This window comes from Peromyscus maniculatus, chromosome 1 (assembly GCF_049852395.1).
Source record: "Peromyscus maniculatus bairdii isolate BWxNUB_F1_BW_parent chromosome 1, HU_Pman_BW_mat_3.1, whole genome shotgun sequence".
NCBI lineage: Eukaryota > Metazoa > Chordata > Mammalia > Rodentia > Cricetidae > Peromyscus > Peromyscus maniculatus.
Genome location: NC_134852.1, coordinates 136751282 through 136771833, shown reverse-complemented (window position 1 = coordinate 136771833; position 20552 = coordinate 136751282). Strand labels below are relative to the sequence as shown.

General features: G+C 48.1%; 2 protein-coding genes across 2 annotated transcripts in view; both read left to right on the top strand.

The window, feature by feature from the left end:
• The first annotated feature begins 9614 nt into the window (after positions 1 to 9614).
• Nupr1 (nuclear protein 1, transcriptional regulator) lies at positions 9615 to 11772 on the top strand. Its single transcript, XM_006980398.4, has 3 exons — positions 9615 to 9843; positions 10180 to 10323; positions 11473 to 11772. The coding sequence occupies exons 1-2, from the start codon at positions 9729 to 9731 to the stop codon at positions 10308 to 10310; spliced, it is 246 nt and encodes an 81-aa protein (XP_006980460.1). The 5' UTR covers positions 9615 to 9728; the 3' UTR covers positions 10311 to 10323; positions 11473 to 11772.
• Il27 (interleukin 27) overlaps positions 11685 to 20552 on the top strand; it is a 42106-nt gene continuing 33238 nt past the window's right edge. Inside the window, exons 1-2 of the mRNA XM_076562880.1 lie at positions 11685 to 11780; positions 18691 to 18868. Coding sequence (XP_076418995.1) covers positions 11685 to 11780; positions 18691 to 18868 — 274 coding nt within the window. The remainder of the gene's footprint in view (positions 11781 to 18690; positions 18869 to 20552) is intronic.

Here is a 20552-nt window from a genome sequence, read left to right as displayed (position 1 = left end):
CTCTTGATTTTTCAAAGAGTCACTTTTGAGGTCCTACTGATGTTAGTGGAATTTTAGATTTTTCTGTAAGTCCCTTTCTCGGGTTCCTATTTCTTCACTCAGCTTTCTCCGCAGTGTTTAAGTTTCTTTTCATTCCTGAAAGATCTCAGCCAGGTACATTTACCCTTACTCCATCACAGAGGATCTTTGTGGTCATCTGTGAGGCCGGGCTGGAGCAGCTTTTATTTTATGCTTCAGAGCAGAGCATTCAGAAGCTACACACAACGGTATTGACCAAACTTGTCAAAGTTTGTGCATTTGGGCTGTCATTTGCTGAGCTGGTTGGTGTTCAAAGAATGGAGGACAGGCAAGATGCCTGCCCTAGAGAATAACAATACTATCTTCAAGGCACTGTACTAATAAGGGCCTTCCTATTTTTCCTTCTAAGATGGAGTCTTAGCTGGGTGCAGTGGCACACACCTGTAATCCTAGCCCTGGGGGAGCAGCAGAATCATGAGTTCTAGGTTAGTCCGTGTTTAAAAAAAAAAAGCAAGTTGGGTGTGGTGGTGTATGCCTTCAATCCCAGCACCCAGCATTATGGAGGCAGAGACAGATCTCTGTGAGCTCAAGGCCAGCCCGATTTTTGTAGTGAGTTCCAGGGCTATGTAGAGAGGAGAGAACCTGTCTTACCCTCCACCCCCATAAAAGCAAAGTTAGGCATCATGGTGAACCCCTTTAATGCCGGTACTCAGTGTTAGACCAGGATTGATGAGGTGATGTGAAAATTAAAAGGAAGGGGGAGACAGACCTCATAGAGGCAGACTGTCCTTCATCAGGACCAAGAAGGATGGCAGTTGCTCCGAGGAAAAAGAGACCTGAAGGTTCAGGAGGCTGGAGGGATTATAGGGCCGAAAGGGGAAGTTGTGAGGTGGAAAGTTCCCTCTGCGCCTCCCTGTTCCCTGCAATCTCAAGGTTGTAAATACCTGCTGTTGACTTTCTTCCCAGATACCTGCTGGCTCCCCTTCCACGTGAGGAGGAAGCCTTGCACTTATCTTTATCGCCTCCTTTCTAACAGCCAGTTATCCCGGAGGCTTGCTATCACACTTGTCTACCCCACAAGCAGCCTCAGCCATGAGTCCCCGCCCCCTTTTATCCAGGTGCTAACAGCCAATTATCTCATCGGTTTTCTATCAACCCTAACCCTTCCCATAAAAGGAACCCCAAAAGTCAGTGAGGGGCTGCTCTCTGAAACCTGACAGGGTGAGGCAACCATCTGGCCAGTCCCATGTGTACCTCTGAATAAAGCTTGCTTTAATCCGACAGTCGTGGAGATGGTTTTTTCCTCAGGTCTGACACCAGCTTGGTCTACACAGTGAGTTCCAGGCCAGCCAGGGGTGCAAAATGAAACCGTCTCAACACAAAAGGGAGAGAAAGGATAGTTTGGAAAGGAGGAGACAAGATCTTGCTGTCTTTTAGACTGGCCTCAAACTTGTGAGGCCTACCTTCCTCAGCGTCCCAAACAGCTGGGATTTCAGGCATGCACTGTAACATGAATCTTAAAATGGTCTTTTAATAAAAAACAAAACAAAACAAACCCGGAGCCTGATATTGGGGTGAAAGCTGAAAGATCAAAGAAGCAGAGCAAGCCCCAGCCACCACCTCTTACCTCACCAGCTCCTCAGCCTGGAAGATTACAGTGCACCACAGCACCAGGCTGAGAATTCTGGCCCCTTGGAAAGGATAGATAGATAGATAGATAGATAGATAGATAGATAGATAGATAGATAGATAGATAGATAGAAAGGGTGTAGTGTGTGTATTGTGAGAGAGACAGATGGACAGAGAGAGAGAGAAAGAGAGAGGGAGGGAGGGAGGGAGGGAGAGAGAGGTTCACAAGTACTCCACAGAACTTATATATAGGTCAGAGGACAATCTATGGGAATTGGGTTTTCCTCCCACCATGTGGGTCTTAGGAATTCAGGCCCTCAGGCCTGACAGCAAATGCTTTTACCTAGTGAGCCATTTCATAAGACCCAAGAATTGTCCTTTTGATGCTCACAAAGACCCCACTAGCGTCTAGACATGAGGAAACAAAGACATAGGTTAAATAATTGGTCTTGATGGCACACAGTCGACAAGGGGAGGAACTAAATTTTCTTTTTGGTTTTTCAAGACTGGACTTCTCTGTGTAACTGATCTGGCTGTCCTGGAACTCACTTTGTAAACCGGGCTGGCCTTGAATTCACAGAGATCCACCTGCCTCTTCCTCTGAGTGCTGGGATTAAAGACTTAATGCCACTACTATCTGGCCTAAATGTTGGATCCAGGCAGCTGGGTTCCAGAGCCTTTTGCTTTAACCACTGATTAAATAACCAATAATTTGATTCTAGTAGAGACAGATGATGAAAAAATAAATAAGTGGAAAAGATACTTTATCTTGATTTTCTCTGTGTAGCCCTGGCTCTCCAGGAACTGGCTTTTTAGACCAGGCTAGGCTTGAACTCAAAGATCTGCCTACCCAGTGCTGGGATCAAAGGCCTGAGCCACCATGCCGAGCCCGGCAAGATTCTTTTGCTACTGTCAAGTGGACGCTGGGAAGAGAGTAAACTAGAGCAGGGCGACAGCATGAACGGTAGTGTTGATGTGCTTGGTTTGCTCTGGTATTTATTATTTATTTTTGACAGGCCTCACTATGTGCCTCAGGCTGGTCTTGAACTTGAGATCCTCCATGGCTGGCGTATGTCTGGTGCTTAGGACAGGCATGTGTACCGCTGTGCTCAAGAGCTATCTCCCCACAGCACACATCTCCCCACAGCTTTCCAAAGGCATGTGAGGCTCTCCACATGCTCGGTACAAGGCCTGGTCCAGCGAGGGCACAAATGCCTGGGGAGGAAGAGAGTGCAGGGGGAGGCACCTGGCACTGACCACGCATCACCATGCCAACCCTTGCCACTGTGTGCCCCGTGAGGGTCTGCGCAGACCATGGGTCCTTTATCAGTCATAGTGCTGTGACCTTGAAACAGACACTCCTAGAGCCTCTGTTTTCCTTCTCCGAGGAATAAGGAAATAACAGGATGTCACATGCTGGCCCCGGGCTAAGCCCTGTCATACACAGGCAGGTGTGCTCTTTGTCCTGGATTTGCACAGGAGCAGACTGAAACTAGGAAGTTGACGGCTATCATGGTGTGTGGTGAGGAGGCAGGGAGAGCTTCGTGCGTCTTTGGAAAGCTCTGCGCCGTAGAGAGATGGCTCTTCAGCGTAGCCACACACATCCCTTGTCCAGCTGCCCAGGAGCCCAAGGACCCCTGGCAAGTCACCAAGGAGGCTGGTGGCAGAAGTCAAGGAATGTAGCATCTACCTCTCAGCAGGGCTAGGACTGCCCCTCAGGGGGCTTCCTAGGGGGTTGGTGTGGCTTGTCATAAGGAGGGGGAGGGGACACAAGAGAAAAGTAAAGGGCTAGGGGTGTGTCTCGGCGGCAGAACTCTGTGCAAGGCTCGGGGTTCAGAAAGAGGAAAAGAAAAGTAGGGCAGTTGTGCGTCTGTGCGTCCCACATCCTGACTGTACTGCTGTCTTGATGGACATCAGGACAAAAGCTTATTTACAGCCCCTTTCCCCACAACCTGACTCCAACCATGTCGCAGTAGAGGGATTATTTTGCTGTCCCGGTGATAAAGCCCTTCAGGTCCCGGGAGCCGTTTTCTGCGCCTTTGTCTAGACGCATTAGCTCCAGTTTTTGTTTCTTTGCTTATTGTGGGCGTTGTTTTAATGGTGATTTGGGGGAGACAGTATCACCGTATAACACAGGCTGGCCTTGTGGGAGAAGAATAATCTCAGTGTCACACAAAGAAATACACAAACAAAGCAAACACGAACTAGCAGGGCACTTTCTTTTTATTTTTTAATTATTTTTTGGTTTTTCGAGACAGGGTTTCTCTGTGTAGTTTTGGCGCCTTTCCTGGAACTCACTTGGTAGCCCAGGCTCGGCTTGAACTCACAGAGATCCGCCTGCCTCTGCCTCCCTAGTGCTGGGATTAAAGGTGTGCGACACCACCGCCTGGCTTTTTCTTTTTCTTTTCTTTTTTTTTTTTAAGATTTATTTATTATGTATACAATGTTCTGTCTGCATAATGCATGCAGGCCAGAAGAGGGCACCAGATCTCATTACAGATGGTTGTGAGCCACCATGTGGTCGCTAGGAATTGAACTCAGGACCTCTGGAAAAGTAGCATGTGCTCTTAACCTCTGAGCCATCTCTCCGGCATTCTTCTTGTAGAAAGAGTGTGTCATGACCGTACCCAGGCTAGCAGGTACGGTGGGACACAAAGTTCACTTAAGTTTAATTCTAACACAAGTGGTCACTTAGTCTCATCCCACTGGTAGGAGCGTGACCTCATAATCTGACACTATTGGCTAATTTAGGATCAAGCCTAAAGGAAAGGAAAGAATGGAGGAAGGCTCTGTGTCTGTTCTGAGATCAGCGGGGCCTTTGCATCAAAAGAGTTACATCAGTTAGGGGAGATTAAAGATTTTCACAAACATTTACAGTGTTGGGGAATCTATGGAATATTGGCCCCTGGCAGGCTAGCTGCCTTAGAAAAAAACAAAGTTTCTCAGAGCCTTGGCTTTGAAATCCTGCTGCGCCAGCATCCAAATGCTGGGATTCCCAGCCTGCACCACCACACCCAGCAGCTCTGTTCACTGTTTCCTTCACTTGTGTTTCTTTTGTTCATGTCCACACTGCGGGTCGGACCCAGAGCCTCAATTATGCTAACTAAGCAAACTCTCTACTCTGAGTTCAATTCCTAGTCTTCTTTTAACTTTTTTATTTTGAGAGTCTCACCAAGTTTCCCAGGCTAGACTTGAACTCACTCTGTAGCCCAGACAGGCCTTGAATTTGCCTGCTTCAGTCTCCCGGGTAACTGAAATCTCTCATCAGCTACCGGGGCCAGACTCCATAACGGTATTCTCTCTTTCCTGTCATCATGAGGTCTGTAACCAGACCAGTGCTGCTCTGGTTCAAGCAACCTTCTTACTTTTTTTGTTTTGTTTTTCGAGACAGGGTTTCCCTGTGTAACAGTCCTGGCTGTCCTGGAACTTGCTTTGTAGACCAGGCTAGACTCAAACTCACAGCTGGGATTAATGGTGTGCACCACCACCCAGCCTGTTCTTACTTTTATGTGAGACCAAAATGAGCTATCTTAGAAATGCTTTCACCCCAAAATTAAGGCCTAAGATTTCTCCTTTTGGGAATAGGCCATTAGTTACTGAAACCAGTCAGTTCAGATTCCAGAAACCAGGAAGTGTAAAAGTACAGAGTCGCAAAATAGTCACGAGGTAATGCCTGCCAGACTATGGAATGTCCTCTCCGTGGTTTCCAGGGTAACTGACCACAGAAATGCCCCCCACACACACCTGAGGGCAGCCAATGAGAAATGGTGGCGGGCAACCACTCCCTTAGAAGTAATTTCTAGAAGTCCCTAGAAGCGAGCCAATCAGAATTGTACCTGTACTAGCACCCCTAAATGATGTAACCTTGTGACTTTTCCCTTTAAAAACTGAGCTTGCAGACAGGTGGGCACTTCCTCCAGCCTCCACTGCGTTGGATGTATTGGACGAAGTCCCTGCCTAGGCTTGTATTGCTTTTGGATATCCAGAATTAAACCTTGCTTTTGCATTCCGGCATGCTCGTCTTTGGTGGTCTCTCTGGGAGTCACGATCTGGGCACAACATTTATATCCTAGGTTTACATTTTCTTTTACTCTATCTATCCTCTATCTCTCCATCTCTCCATCCATCTGTATGATTATATGTGTTTATGTATGACTGTGATGTAAACATGCGTGCCCCCTCTGTGTGTGTGTGTGTGTGTGTGTGTGTGTGTGTGTGTTTCATGCATGTGTGCATGCAGAGAACGCCTTATTCTCTTGACACAGAGTCTGTCACTGAGCGTGGAGCTGGCAGGCAGGAAGCTCCAGCAGTCTCTGTGTCTCTGTCGTGACTCCACAGTGCTGCGGTCACAGGTGTACACACAGCCTAGCCTGGCTTTTCACTGGGTGCTGGCATCCTAGCTCAGGTCTTCTTGTGCCGCAATCAAGCGCTCTCACCCCCACGCCATCTCTCTAGCGGTATCCTGGTCACTGGAATCTGGAAAGCAGAGCCTTGGTTTGGTTGTTCAGCGGAGGGAGCAGCAGTATGGCTTCTTCTTCTCCTTCTTTTAAATTTTTACATTATTTCATGATTTTATTAAATGTACATAAATATTAGCATGGCTTCTTCCTACCCAGAGTAACCATGGTCCTGTAGCAGGCTTGGCGGAGGATCGAATTCAGGTGATACTGAGACGGAGGGGCAACTAGGAGGCTCTCAGCCTGTGGAATCCGGCCGGGGAGCAACATCTGGCTGGGTTGAGAGGTTTGGTTTCACTGGAATCCAGTTTTGTTTTGTTCTGAGACATGGAATGTTTTGTCTGTCTAACTCCCTGCCTAGAGACAAGGAACATGGAGTTGATGTGGGCACCCTTTCTGGGCTAACATGACTCACAGGGTTCAGATCCTTCCATCAAGAGAAGAAAATTCCCCTCCCCTCAGGGATCCGGGAACTATGCGGAAGGGGAAGCGGAAAGATTTGTAAGGGCTGGAGGGCATGGGGGACATGAAGGAAACAGTGTCTTCCAGACCCAGAAGGACGGATGCACACATGAACCCACAGACTGGCAGCATGCCAGGGCCTGCCCAGGTTCAAACCCGATGGGGTCCCAGCGCTGGGAGAAGAAAGTGGACATGGGTTCCCACCCCTAACCAAACTGACATCTGCTTACAGAGGAAAAATTCATTTTCTCCAATATCGTCTCTCTGGTTATATTAACCACAGTTAAGGGCAGGCCCGTGTGCAGCAGTAGACAGCCAACACAAGGGTATTTTTGTAGACTTTCTGTCTCATATTGTTTCGTTTGGACATTTTTCTGTCTCACTGGTCTTTTGCTTGCATATTATAGTTTCTGATTTTGTGTTTTATGAATTTTTGTGTGTGTGTATTTTGTTAGGTCTCAGCACCCCTCCGCCCATCACCACCACCACCACCACACACGTACAAATGGCTGAGGTACCTAGTAACATATCAAAGCAGATGCTGTCTCCAGCCTCTCTCCGCTTGCCAGTACCTGGCTGGCATAGCCCTGTCCTACCCTAAACTCTCCAGCTCATCTGGGCTCCCCCCCACCCCCCACCCCGGCTTCTCGGATTCCTATACAACCAGCCTTTTGGCCACACCAGTCCCTTTGCCCTTTTTCCTCTTGATCTCCAGATTCCCAGGACTCTCCCGGCCTCTTGGCCACGTGGTCAAGCCCTCCTCTCCTGTCTCTCCTCACTTCCTCCCTGGGTCTCCCCCTCCCCCACAACCCCTGTTGAGTCTGCCAGCACAGCACGTTCACTATGGACCCTTCCAGATGCCTCTGGCTGTGTTTCCCTCATGTCTGCAATAAATCGTCTCTATCATACCTAGGAGCTGTCATGTCCTCCTTTTAAATCTTTTTCATTCATATTTCTTCTTCTTATTATTATTATTATCATAACAAGTATTATTATTTATCCATTTGTTTCCTAAATAGAGAAAGAGTGAGGAGTCGGGTGAGTGGAGAGGACCTGGAAGCAGTTGGGGAAGAGAAACCTTGATGAGAATACATTGTATAAAAACCCTTTAAAAAAACTTTTATATGCATTGATGTTTTCCTGCATGTTATGTCTGTATGAAGATGTCAGAGCCACTGGAACTGGAGTTACAGACAGTTGTGAGCTGCCATGTAGGAGCTGGGGATTGAACCCAGGTCCTCTGGAAGAGCAGCCAATGTTCTTAACCCCTAAGTCATCTCTCCAGCCCCAAAACTTTTTTTTTTTTCAATTAAAAAAAAAAGTAGAAAACTCCATTTCACATGTTTCTTTTTTCTTTTCTTTTTTGGTTTTTCGAGACAAGCTTTTTCTGTGTATCTCTCGCTGTCCTGGAACTCGTTCTGTAGACCAGGCTAGTCTTGAACTCAGAGATCTACCTGCCTCTTTTATCCTTGAGTGCTGGGACTAAAGGTGTGCTCCACCACTGCCTGGCTTCTCATATTTCTTATTTGAACTTAAAATTCACACTAATTCCTATCAAGTTCACACCTAAGACTTGGCATGACGATGTATGTACACTAGCAGCCACTGGGCTCAGGAGGCCGAGGCAAGAGGGTGATTCCAACCCAGAACATTAACTTCCACTTGAGCAGCCTAATGAGATCTAGTCTTAAAAAAAAAGTCCTGAGCTTGGCATGGTGGCACATGCCTGTCTGTCATCCTAACACTGGGAGGCCGGTGTGGACTGAAAAATTTTAATATTTAACTCAAGCTTAAATTCCTGCTGGCTGGGTGTGGTGATGTGGGCCTTTACTCTTAGGACTCCAAGCTCAACACCGGCCTGCTCTACACAGCGAGTTCTAAGCCAGCCACAGCTACAAAGTGAGAATGCCTGAAATAAAGGGAGGGGGCACACGTACCTGTTTATTTCATCATGCCTTCCACACCTATGTATTATTTTATTTAAAATAAGAGTCACATTTATATAGTATGTATATGTGTGTCCGGGCATGTGAAGGTCAGAGGACCATTTGGGAGTTCTCTCCTGACTCCGTGTGGGTCCTGGGGACCCCCGAACTCAGGTCGTCAGTCTTGGCGGTAAGTGCCTTACCCACTGAGCCACCTTGCCAGCCCACAATATATTATTTTATTCTAAATTCCTCTTTTTCCACTCTTCTTTGTGCCACCGTGAGGGCACCGTACGGGACATCATGGGAAATTGTGACTAACCCTTTACGCCGTTGGCATCTGTTGCCAGGGCCTTTCCAGGCATTCTGCCCCTGGAGCCTCTCACCAACCAAGGTTGCTAGGGTGATCCTCTGTTAAAGGGGAAACTGGAGCAATCAGAGAGGGAAAGTGACATGTCCAAGGTCACACAGCAGACGCTGGATCTCAGCTGACTTGTTGAGTTCGTCATCCCAGCGTTTGGGATGCTTGAGGCAGGAGAATTACAAGTTCGAGGGCCAGCTCTGCCAGAAAGGAGGGCAGAGGAAGGTGGGTCAGGGGTCTCTGCCAGCCAGCTAGCCTCCAGCTCCTCGGATGAGGGGGAAGTCCCTAGGGACTCTATTGCAGCACAGTAAGGGGACTTTCCATACAAATAGCCTTGGGTGTGAAGGGATAGGAACTGCTGACCTGGTGTGCAGTGTGCCTGGGACCCCTCCTGTCCCCTTTCAGTTTGTATGCTGCCACCAAGTCGTGAGTCTGGACCAGACTAGAGTGGCGTGTGGGGGCAGTGTGTGGCCATGACCCATACCCAGGCCTGTGGCAGGGGCTGAAATGAGAGGAAGGAGTGGCCCATCTGAGGTCTCGGCTCTCCCTGGCCGACATCCCAAAGACGGTTTGTGCCCAGATCCTATCTGCTCCCTCCTCCCCCAGAGGCGGGAACCTTCCACGTGGAAAAACACAGCTTGGGCCTGGGTGAGCCCCGTGGGGGAGGAGGAAGGGGGAGGGTGCGCCTCTCTGCTCAGGGCTGGTGTCTATGGGCCCAGCTCTGGGAAGAGGCCAGATTGCATCAGACAGGACACGGAGGGCGGGAGCCAGCCTGAGTCTGAGGAGGAGACAGCTGTATAAGTAGAGGTGAGGGAGCTGGGAGAGGGCAGACAGTTGGAAAACACGACACAGGCAAGACCAGAAAGCAGACCAGGCATGACGACCACCTTGCCGCCACCAACCAGTTCCTCCCAGCAACCCCTAAACCCAGAGGATGAAGACGGCATCCTGGATGAGTACGACCAGTACAGCCTGGCCCATCCTTACGGCGGTAACAGCAGCTCTTCTGGTTTTCCTGCTTGGATTTAGATTTTCTCTCCCAGATTGCCTTCTCTAACTAATCTGTTCCCTACCCCCAAAGTGACCCCATTCTAGCCTTACCTACTGAATTCTGTCTTCCTCAGCCCTGAGAACTCACATCTGAGCATCTTTCATTCTATGCATGAGTAAACAGTTAGCTGGGGTAGAGTGTCCCAAACTTACATGGTGACCGCCGCCCCCTGGCCCGTCTGCCCTTCCCACCCCTGTGCTCCTGGTCCCATTTGTCTGTCCTCTCAACCTCACACCTCTCCTCTGCCCGTGTCCCACCTACCTCCTGCTCCACCAGTCGGGGGAGGTCGGAAAGGTCGTACCAAGAGAGAAGCTGCCGCCAATACCAACCGCCCTAGCCCTGGTGGACACGAGAGGAAGCTGCTGACCAAGTTCCAGAACTCCGAAAGGAAAAAGGCCTGGCGCTGAGGCCGAGCTGGAGGTGAGGAGCCAAGAGCCAGAGAGCCAGTCAAGGTGGCTTTGCGTAAAGCGACAGGCCTAAGTGTGCTGCTGAGCAGGAAGTGGGGAATCAAAAGTGGGTGCCGGGCTGGTGGGACGGCTCAGCAGGTAAAGGCACCCGCTGCCAAGCCTGGCCACCTGTGCTTGATATCTGGGACCCACATGATGAAAGGGGAGAGAGTCAACTGCAAGTTGTCCTCTTAGGGAGACCCTGCGGGTGTCACACAGGGAAGTGAACCTGAGAAGAGACGAGAATGAGAACCCTGTGCAGACGGACTTCATCAACCTGGGTCAGACTTCAGGCCTCTAATGCCAGGTGGTTCACAAGCAGCAGATTTAAAACATTGTATACTTGGGGGAAAGGTTTCCAGGCAACAGTCAGTCCAATTCCAGGGCACAATAAAGCTTAAGGTGTGGCTACATAGAAACTCTTTTACATAGTACATGTGACCATGAGGGTGGGTTCCATAGTTAAAAGACCTGGAATCTAGTGTGGTGTCTGACCAATAGCATAGAAGTCAGCAGGCCATGAAGCACATGTGACATCTCCCCTAAGGATGGGTAATGGTCTAGGGAGGGAAGAGTCTGAAATGATCATTCTGAGGAATTAGGGTGAGGTCTGCCTCCACAGACAACAAAAGGATCACCAGGTCATTAACAAAATCCACTCTCAGCTTTCTGGATGGAATGCAGGTATTTGATCTTCTCCGTTGAGGAGACACCCCTGCATGATTGACATTTGTGATTCTCATAGTGCTTCTCTGTGAGGACAAGGACCATGCCTTCAATGTCCTCTGACCTCCCCATGCTCACAGTGGCCCAAGGACATGAGAATACACATGTGCACACACGTGCATGTACATTCACATACCAATAAATGAGAAAAAGTAGTGTGTCATCTACAGCAAGAATAAAATGAGACCCATATTTGACTCTGGGTTCCCTGGTGACCAGAGGTGGGGAAAGTTTCCCATAGAGTCCTCCCTTCGGGAGGAAATTTGGCTTACAGAAAGGGAAACTGAACCTGGACAGAGTCAAGAACTTCTCAGGTTACAGAAAAAAATGAGAAGGAAAGCCAGAATTCAAACCAGGTGTCCACCCTGGTTTCACCACCTGCTTTCCCTCCCCACAGATGAGGCCAGACCACAGACATCACACCCAGCCATGGATACAGGACAACCACACCCAGCAATGGATACAGGACCTTGGAGAAATTAGGAGATACAGGCAGGACCGAGGCCTGCTTGACGCCTTCCCACCCAAGTGAGGTTCTGGAGAGGGGTACCAAAAAAGCCCTTCCAGACCCAGCAAAAGGGCAAGATCAGAGCAAAGAGCAGGGGAAGGATGGGGGAGCTAGCACCCCCCAAAAAGAAATGTGCACGAAACCAGATGCCTCTGGAGGGCAGTGACAATAAACAGTACGGCAGCAACAGCTTTCGGGTGTGTTTTGTGCTGTCTTTGTGTGTCATTGCGTCTGGCTGTGTCGGTGGTGTGTCTGTCTTGGGAGCATGTATTGGAACGGCAGTTTCCTTGTTATGTAGGACTGGAGCCAGTGAGCAGGTTCCTGGTGTTGCTGCCTTTTCATAATGTATGCAGATACTTTGGGGGGTTTTGGGGGGCCTGTTTCAGCAGCCTCTCCTGGGGAGATGGCTTTGTTTCTCTGCAATGCTGCCCCAGAGACAACCTGCAGCCAGCCCTACACATTCTTGAACAGGATGAGGTCATGTTTATATAAAACTGCTTTTTGAAGAGAATGTTACTATTAATACTATTTGCAAAATGAAAAAAAAAAAATAAACAGCCGGGCGGTGGTGGCGCATGCCTTTAATCCCAGCACTTGGGAGGCAGAGCCAGGCGGATCTCTGTGAGTTTGAGGACAGCCTGGTCTACAGAGCAAGATCCAGGACAGGCACCAAAACTGCAGAGAAACCCTGTCTCAAAAAAACAAATAAATAAATAAATAAGCAACCAGAAATTTAAAACATGGGGAAGACTGGCTGGGCAGTGGTGGCACACGCCTTTAATCCTGACACTTTGGAGGCAGAGGCAGGTGGATCTCTCAGTTCGAGGCCAGCCTTGTCTACAGAGAGATTTCCAGGACAGGAAGGGCTACACAGACAAACCCTGTCACCAAAACAAAATAAAAGACAAAAAAAAAAAGGGGGGGAGGGGGGAGATTGGTTTTAAGTGACCCAGGGCTCAAATCCAAGTGTGGAGTAACAGGCTGGCTTCTAGGACAGGATGCTGGGTCAGCTGGGCAGAGTTCCAGGACTGTGGAGCAAATGAGAAGATGGTTGGAGCTAACTGTATAGTTGACTGAGGTCTGAGTGTGGGCTGCAGTAATGACACTCAGACAAAACAAGGTAGAAAGTTCTTTCTTTCACAAGAACTTCAAGAGTAAAGATTCTTAAATTACAGACGGCAATTCTGTTGTATCAGGCACACCCCATACATTTCTACTCTGAAGCCCCAAATAGCTGCTTTAGTACCTGCCATCATATCAGCATCTCAGCCTGTCAGGCAGGAGAGAGATTAGAAGAAGCCACACATAATGTTTTCCCCTCCCTGAGACAGAGGATCTCTGTTTCTCAGGCTGTTCTCAAACTCCTGGACTCAAGTGGTCCTCCAGCCTCGACTTCCTGCATGCTGGACTCAAGTGGTCCTCCAGCCTCGACTTCCTACGTGCTGGGATTCCAGGCACATGCCACGACTCCCACTTCACCTCCTCATTTTTTTTAATAATTTATTTTTTATTTTATGTGCACTGGTGTTTTTTTTTTTTTTTTTTTTTTAAGGTGTAACCTATTTTCTTTCTTTTTATTTTTTGTGATATATATTTTTTATTTTACAATACCATTCAGTTCTACATATCAGCCATGGGTTCCCCTATTCTCCCCCCTCCCACGCCCTCCCCTTACCCCCAGCCCACCCTCCATTCCCACCTCCTCCAGGACAAGTCCTCCCCCGAGGACTGTGATCGACTTGGTAGACTCAGTCCAGGGAGGTCCAGTCCCTTCCTCCCAGACTAAGCCAAGTGTCCCTGCATAAGTTCCTGGTTTCAAACAGCCAACTCATGGAATGAGCACAGGACTTGGTCCCACTGCCTAGATGCCTCCCAAACTGATCAAGCCAATCAACTGTCTCACCTATTCAGAGGGCCTGATCCAGCTGGGAGCCCCTCAGTCTTTGGTTCATAGTTCATGTGTTTCCATTCATTTGGCTATTTTTTTTCAATAATTGAGTAAAACTGAAATTTATTATATGGTGCACTGGTGTTTTGCCTACATGTAGATATATGTGAGTCAGCTCCCGTGGAACCAGGGTTGTAGGCAGTTGTGAGCTGCCATGTGGGTGCTGGGAATTGAACCCAGGTCCTCTGGATGAGTAGCCAGTGCTCTTAACCTCTGAGCCATCTCTCCAGCCCCTTACCCCCTCACGTTTAAGGACACCATTTGAAAGTGGAGCATACAATGCTTGCTCACGGTTTAGTCACATGCTGCACCCACCTTGAAGAGAGGCTGGGAAGGCCACCCTGAGCTGCTCAGCCGTGTGCTAACCCAAGCTTGGGTGGAGGTGGAGTTTTATAGAGGAAGGAGAGGGAGAACACTGGCAGAAACGAACAAGAAGCCTCACTTATCCTCAGGCCCAGCCAAAGAGGGAGGAACGGGGCCAAGCTCCAGCCCTGGGCTCAGCCTTTGGTTCCTTCTCCACATTAAACCTTGTAGAGCCTGGAGCCCATTGCACTTTGGTAGGGCCAGGGACTAGGGTACCAGTTGACTCAATGACATTACAGGAGGCTGTGTCCCAGCTGGAATTCTCAGGGGCCATATTCAGCCACCTCTGAGTCCAGACCAACAACAGAGTCTCTCCTGGACTCTGGAAATAGGAGTATTAAAAAAACAAAACAAAACAAAACAAAAAACCTGCTGGCCTGGCTGGGCATGCTGGCACACATCTTTAGTCCCAGCACTCAGAAGACAGAGCTTTGTGAGTTTGAGGCCAGCCTGATCTACAGAGTGAGTTCCAGGCCAGTCAGGGCCCCATAGTGACAACCTGGCTTTTTTCAAGACAGGGTTTCTCTGTGTAGTTTGTTTTTCTTTTCCTTTTTTTCTTTTTTTCTTTCGTTTTTTTTTTTTTTGTTTGTTTGTTTTTGTTTTTGTTTTTCAAGACAGGATTTCCCTGTGTAGCTCTTCGCCTTTCCTGGAACTCACTCTGTAGACCAGGCTGGCCTCAAACTCACAGAGATCCACCTGCCTCTGCCTCCCAAGTGCTGGGATTAAAGGCGTGTGCCACCACCGCCCGGCTCTGTGTAGTTTTGGTGCCTGTCCTGGATCTCGCTCTGTAGACCAAGCTGGCCTGGAACTCAGAGATCTACCTGGCTCTGCCTCCCAAGTGCTGGGATTAAAGGCTTGCACCACCGCCACCACACTTTTTTTTTTTTTTTTAAATAGTCTTGACTGTGTAGACCAGTCAAGCCTTGAATTCATAGAGATCTACCTCCCTTTGCTTTTCTCAAGTGCTGGGATTAAAAGCATGTACCACCATGCTTAGCTCATTGTTTTAACATTTGCTAGTTGCCTGTTATTTTACCAGGGCAGGCCTGAAGCCCAGACTTTGCAAAGAGTGACACATGGTGCTACCGTCAGCTCTAGAACCCGGAGCACAGTTGGTAGCAGCACCTCTGGGCAGTGTGCTGGCAGCAGCACACATCTATCTGGGTATGGGCTTCAGAAACCATAGCAACAGCGCCCATGTTTCAGGCTGCTGCCCTGGGACAGGTTCTGTTCATTTGTTTGTAGGGTTTCTTGTGTTCTGGCCATCAAACGTAGGGCTCCAGGTTAAGAAGGCAGTCTGCCCAGTGCCAGAACTTTACAGGAGTTCCTCCTTTTAATCCTTACAGTAACTCAATGGGACAGATTACTAATGCTCCCATTTTTCCAAACAGAAATGCAAGGCTCAGAGAAGTTAAACTTCGCCTTGTAAGTACATACTACGTTATATAGAGTAAGTTATATTGTACTTCCCAGTTCACTTAAGAGCCATGCAGCTTCAACCCGTGGGGCAGCCGACTATGAGCTCAGGTCTATCCGATTTCTAACCCCTGACCTTTTTCCTTTTTATGGTATGCTTAAGAAACACAGAGTCCTGGCAACAGGAGACCCTAGATTGTAGATCTAAGGATAGGTTTTCTCACCCATCGAAAGGTGAGAGCAACATCCCTCTGTCAAAGAGAAAATGAAGGTCAGGGATGCCCTGTCCCAGCTTTTGTAGCCAGCTCCAGCTGGTGGGCCCTTCAGCACCTGCTTCTTAGGAGACACCCCCCACCCCGCTAACTCTTGGCTCCTGATGGGCAGCCTTCTGCCTCACCTGTCCCTGGCACAGCCTCTGCCTGGGAGGCCTTTCCAGGCTGTTCTAGGAACTGTTATAGCAGTTCTTGAAAGCTCAGCTATCTCAGATCAGGAAGGACCCTGAGAGAATGTCCCTCTTCTTCACCCTCTTTTTACCCCCTTCTTCTGGGTACGTATAACGTCTATTACCACAATTTCGGGGATTCCTCACTAGAACTAGAGAAATCACTGACCTCTTTCCCTTCAGGGCCTTCCAGAAACTTCTCTGAGATTTCCACAACTGAAAGGATTCCCAGCCCCTTGCAGAGAATTGAGAAACTCACTATTTCTGCCTTCTAATTTTTCTATAAAACCAACCCTTTCTCAAAAGCCAGCTCATAGTACATATACATGTGCATACATTCATATATACACATACATTTAAATTTCAGGATGACTCAAAGTAAATTTTCAACCAGCACCCCTTAAAGATAATGCTAGTAATAGTCATAGCTGTAGCCACCGCTATGTTGGGTGCTCAGGGCTTCCCCAACCTCATCTCTCCCACACTGTTCCTTCCAGTTCCGCCCCTGGGGCGCTCATGACACGCTGTATTTACTTAGCATTGGAAAATCACCCCTTTACCCTTTTTACTCAAATGCGTTTAAAAAGGAAAGTGTGTAACCATTCTAAATAGGAAGCCGTAGCTAAGTATCACAAGCAGAAATTAAGTCTGGCCTAGAATGGTGTCTTACAAACCCAGCCCTTGGGAGGCTGAGGAAAGAGGTTTGCAGTCCCCAAACACAAAACAAACACATAAATAAAGCTTAACTGTACGATTAACTTCTTTAAGAAGTTCATCTAAGCCGGGCATGGTGGCTCCTGATTTTAATCCCAGCATTCAGGAAGAAGAAGCAGGCAGATCTGTGTGAGTTGAGTTCAAGGCCAGCCTGATCTACAGAGTGAGTTCCAGGTTAGCCAGGGCTACACAGCAAGGCCCTGTCTTAAAAAAAAAAAAAAAAAAAAAAAAAGTCATGCCTGGCCTCGATTTATTTCTCACCCACTTTACAGTGGTACAAAAGCCATACACACTCAACAGAAAGTGTACTTTGTTTTGAGACAGTTTCTCGTAGCCCAGGCTGTGAACTTGATATGTAGTTGAGAATGACCTTGAACTGCTTTGTTATTAGTGTCAGGGGAGGCCTGTGTGCCACAACGTGTGTGAGGTCAGAGGACAACTTTGTGGAATCACTCTCTCATTCTCCTTTCCGGGGTTCTGGGGACCAACTAGAGTTGCCAAGATTGCCTGACGAATGCCTTTTGTCCACTGAGCCATCTTGCTGTGCTGAACAACGAACTTGGGCTTCTGATCTTCTCGCCTCCTCCTTTTGAATGCTGGCATTACAATGAACACCACTGGCCCAGCATGAGGGCCACACGCCTGGGAAGCAGGGACAGGCAGATCTCTGTGAGTTCAAGGCTGGCCTGATCTATATAGTAAGTTCTAGGACAGCCAGGGCTATGTCGAGAGACCCTGTCTCCCTTCCACTCCAAAAGGCACACCACTGCTCCCCATTTTATTAGGTGATGAGATCAAGCCCAGGGCTTCATGCATTCTGTGCAAGTTCTCTACCAACTGAGTCACACCCCTAACTCAGCATTTTAACTTTCAAAAATTACTTCTACTCATTTATTCATCATTTATTTATTATTTACAGTGTGTGTGTGTGTGTGTGTGTGTGTGTGTGTGTGTGTGTGTGTGTGTAGCATGCTACATAGTACAAGTGTAGAAGTCAGAGGACATCTTGCAGAAGTCAGTTCTCTCCTTCTACCATGTGGGTCCCGGGGATTGAACTCAGATTGTCAGGCTTGGTGGCGGGCACCTTTACCTGCTGAGCCATTTTGCTGTCCTGCCTCTCCCCATTTTTTTATTTTATTGATTTACTGGTTTTTCCAGACAGGGTTTCTCTGTGTAACAGCCCTGGCTATCCTGGAACTCACGGAGATCCTCCTGCCTTAGCCTCCTGAATGCTGGGATTAAAGGTGTGTGCCGCCATGCCCGACTTTCACTCCATTTTTAACATTACATTTATTTATTTACTTATTTAACATGTGGAGAGGTTATACATACTACAAAATACATGTGCAAGTCAGAGAGCAACTTGTGGGAGTTAGAAGTCGACTCAGTTCAGCTCCTCAGACTTGGCAGCAAGTGTTTTTACCCTTGGAGCTAGTTCACTGGACTTATTTTATTATATATTTTTAAATATTTGTTTTTATTTTTGTGTGTATGAATGTTCTGCCTAACATGTGTGTCTGGGACACATGTATGCAGTGTCCACTGATGCCAGAAGGCATTGGATGCCCTGGAACTGCAGTCACAGATGGTTGTGAGCTGCCATGTGGGTGCTGGAAGAGCAGCAAGCATTTTTTGCTTTTTTTTTTCATTTTTATTTATTTATTTATTTTTCTATTATCAGCTTGATACAGTATAAATTCTTATCCTCATAGTGAATTGTTTCATTGAGGCTTGCCCAGTAATTGAGTAAAACCAAAACTTATTCTAAGCCACAGTCATCCTAGGATCCCCCCTGCTATGTAGCCTCCCTGGTTCTGTGGGTTGCATCTGCTTGTTCTTTGCTTTATATCTAGTGTCCACTTACGAGACAGCATGTGTTCTTAACCACTGAGCCATCTCTCCAGTCCTTTTAAAAGTATTAATGAATTAATTACTTAGATTTCTAGAACGGAAGTCCTAGTTTTCTTCTGCTGTTGTCAGGAACACTATGACCATGAGCAACATAGGGAAGATTTCTTTCATCTTCTCTTTCCGGTCACAGTCCACCCCTGAGGGAAGTCAGTCAGCTCGGGAACCCAAGCAGGAGCAAGCAGGAAGCATGCAGGAGCACTGTTTACTTCTTTCTCCCTCTGGCTCGGGCCCAGCCAGCTTGCTTTCTTCTTTGTATAAAGTTATTTTTTAAGTTTGGGTATGTGGACATGGCAGTGTGTGCACATGAGCGCAGGTGGTGGAGCTGGAGCCCCTGCGGCTGGAGTTAAAGGTGGTCATGAGCCGCCTGCTGTGGGTGCTGGATGTGGAGTCACCTGCAATAGTAGTGTGTGCTCTCAACCATCGGGCACAGTCCTTCAGTCCCTCAGCCACCTTATACAGCCTGGACCCAGCTGCCGAGGGATGCACTCACGGTGAGCTGGCCCTCCCGCACCAATTAGCAGTCAAGAAAATGACCCGCAGACGTGTCCGCAGGCCAGTCTGATCTAGGCAATTCCTCAGTTGAGGCCACTCTTCCCAGATGACTCTAGTCTGTGTCAAGTTGACAAAAGAACTAACCAGTGCACAAGGTTTGACAGTGTTGCCCAGGCTGGCCAGGAACTCGGGATCCCCTGCTTCAAGCTCCCAAGTGCTAATGTTGCAGGTGAGTGATTCCATGCCCAACATAAACATTTGCATTTCCTATTTATATTTCCAACTTGCAGTGGCCTGACTCATCAAGGCATGAAGCCAGCATAAACTGTGGAGCACCTGCACCCATTAGGTGAAGTGTTGGGTGCCCCTGCTGCCACTCAGGTTTTCTTTATATTGTCAGTAATGTATTGCCCGGTTATGTGTCTGGGAGGATAGCCTTGGACTGGAGTATGTCACCAGCTGATTCTGTACTTCTCTGTGGACACCTACAGTGGGTCCTGGGACTTAATCTGATGTTGTCATCATATGAATTTAGTGCAGACTCCACAGGATAGGAGTCCAAGACTGCCATCACCATAGAAACCAAGCTAAAGCCTTGGCCTTCTGCACTTGTGACCCCTGGAGACAGGTCAGGGATGACCACAAGAGGGCACAAAGGCAGGTCAGCTCAGAGCCCAAGCAACGAAAGCACGATGTGTGATCTGCCTTCCTCCTACACTCTCCAGGAGCCTTGTCATAAGACATTAGATTGGGCCGTCAGGGAAGAATTCTTACAGAGTAGAGAAGCCCCTTGTGATAGGTCCAAGCTAAAATTAGGCTTAGAGATGGTTATACAAACGACAAAGACGGAGGGGAATTGTCATTGAGGAAAAACTTTGTCCCATAAAATGCCCTTGGTAAACCCCCAAAATCAACTCAGATTTTGAAGGATTTGTCAGAGCAAAATCTACAAAACCTTTGTGTGTGTGTACATGTGTGTGTGCATGTGAGTGTGTGTGCGTGAGTGTGCGTGTGTGTGCGCGTGTGTGTGTGTGTGTGCATGCGCGCGCGCGCGCGCGTGTGTGTGTGTGTGTGTGTGTGAGTGTATGCGTGTGCACATGTGTGTGAGTGTGAGTGTGTGTGAGTGTGTGTGTGTGTGTGTGTGTGTATGGTGCCAGGATTTGAACCCAGATCTTTGGCACACACTATGGCTCACACCACTGAGCTATATTCCCAGTCCTTGTTTCCTCTTAGTTGACCTTAAAATCACTGACTTTGGAGGCCACACACTGGGCAACACATTACGGACTCCCGTCAGCTTGGACATCTTTGGCCTGAAGGCTATGATGACGGTAGTTTGGGCCTCTTTGCAGAAACTTGAAGGCTGCTTTTGCTTGTAGCATCGAGATCTCTTGAACCTATGGATGGACCATAAAAATGAGATTAAAAAGTGTGGTAATTCTCTCCTTGTAATGCTTCTGTCCCCTTTGCTACCTCACACTTCAAATGAAATTCTAATCTGCTCTACAGCTAGACATGTTGCTTACGGGAGAAACGTTTAGTCCAAGACCAACGATGACATAGGCAAACCTGGCCCATTTCCCATCAATCATTTCTTCTTCCCCACTCTTGGGTTTTCTCAGCAGCTCTGCAGCTGAAGAATGTACAGTCCCTCAGCCTTACCCTTAGGCCCAAACCGAACCC

Excerpts from the sequence above, each read along its gene's own strand:
- Nupr1 (XM_006980398.4), top strand. The coding sequence starts at position 9,729 with ATGACGACCACCTTGCCGCCACCAACCAGTTCCTCCCAGCAACCCCTA. Across the intron at positions 9,844-10,179 it reads CCTGGCCCATCCTTACGGCG|TCGGGGGAGGTCGGAAAGGT; the intron begins GTAACAGCAGCT and ends CTGCTCCACCAG.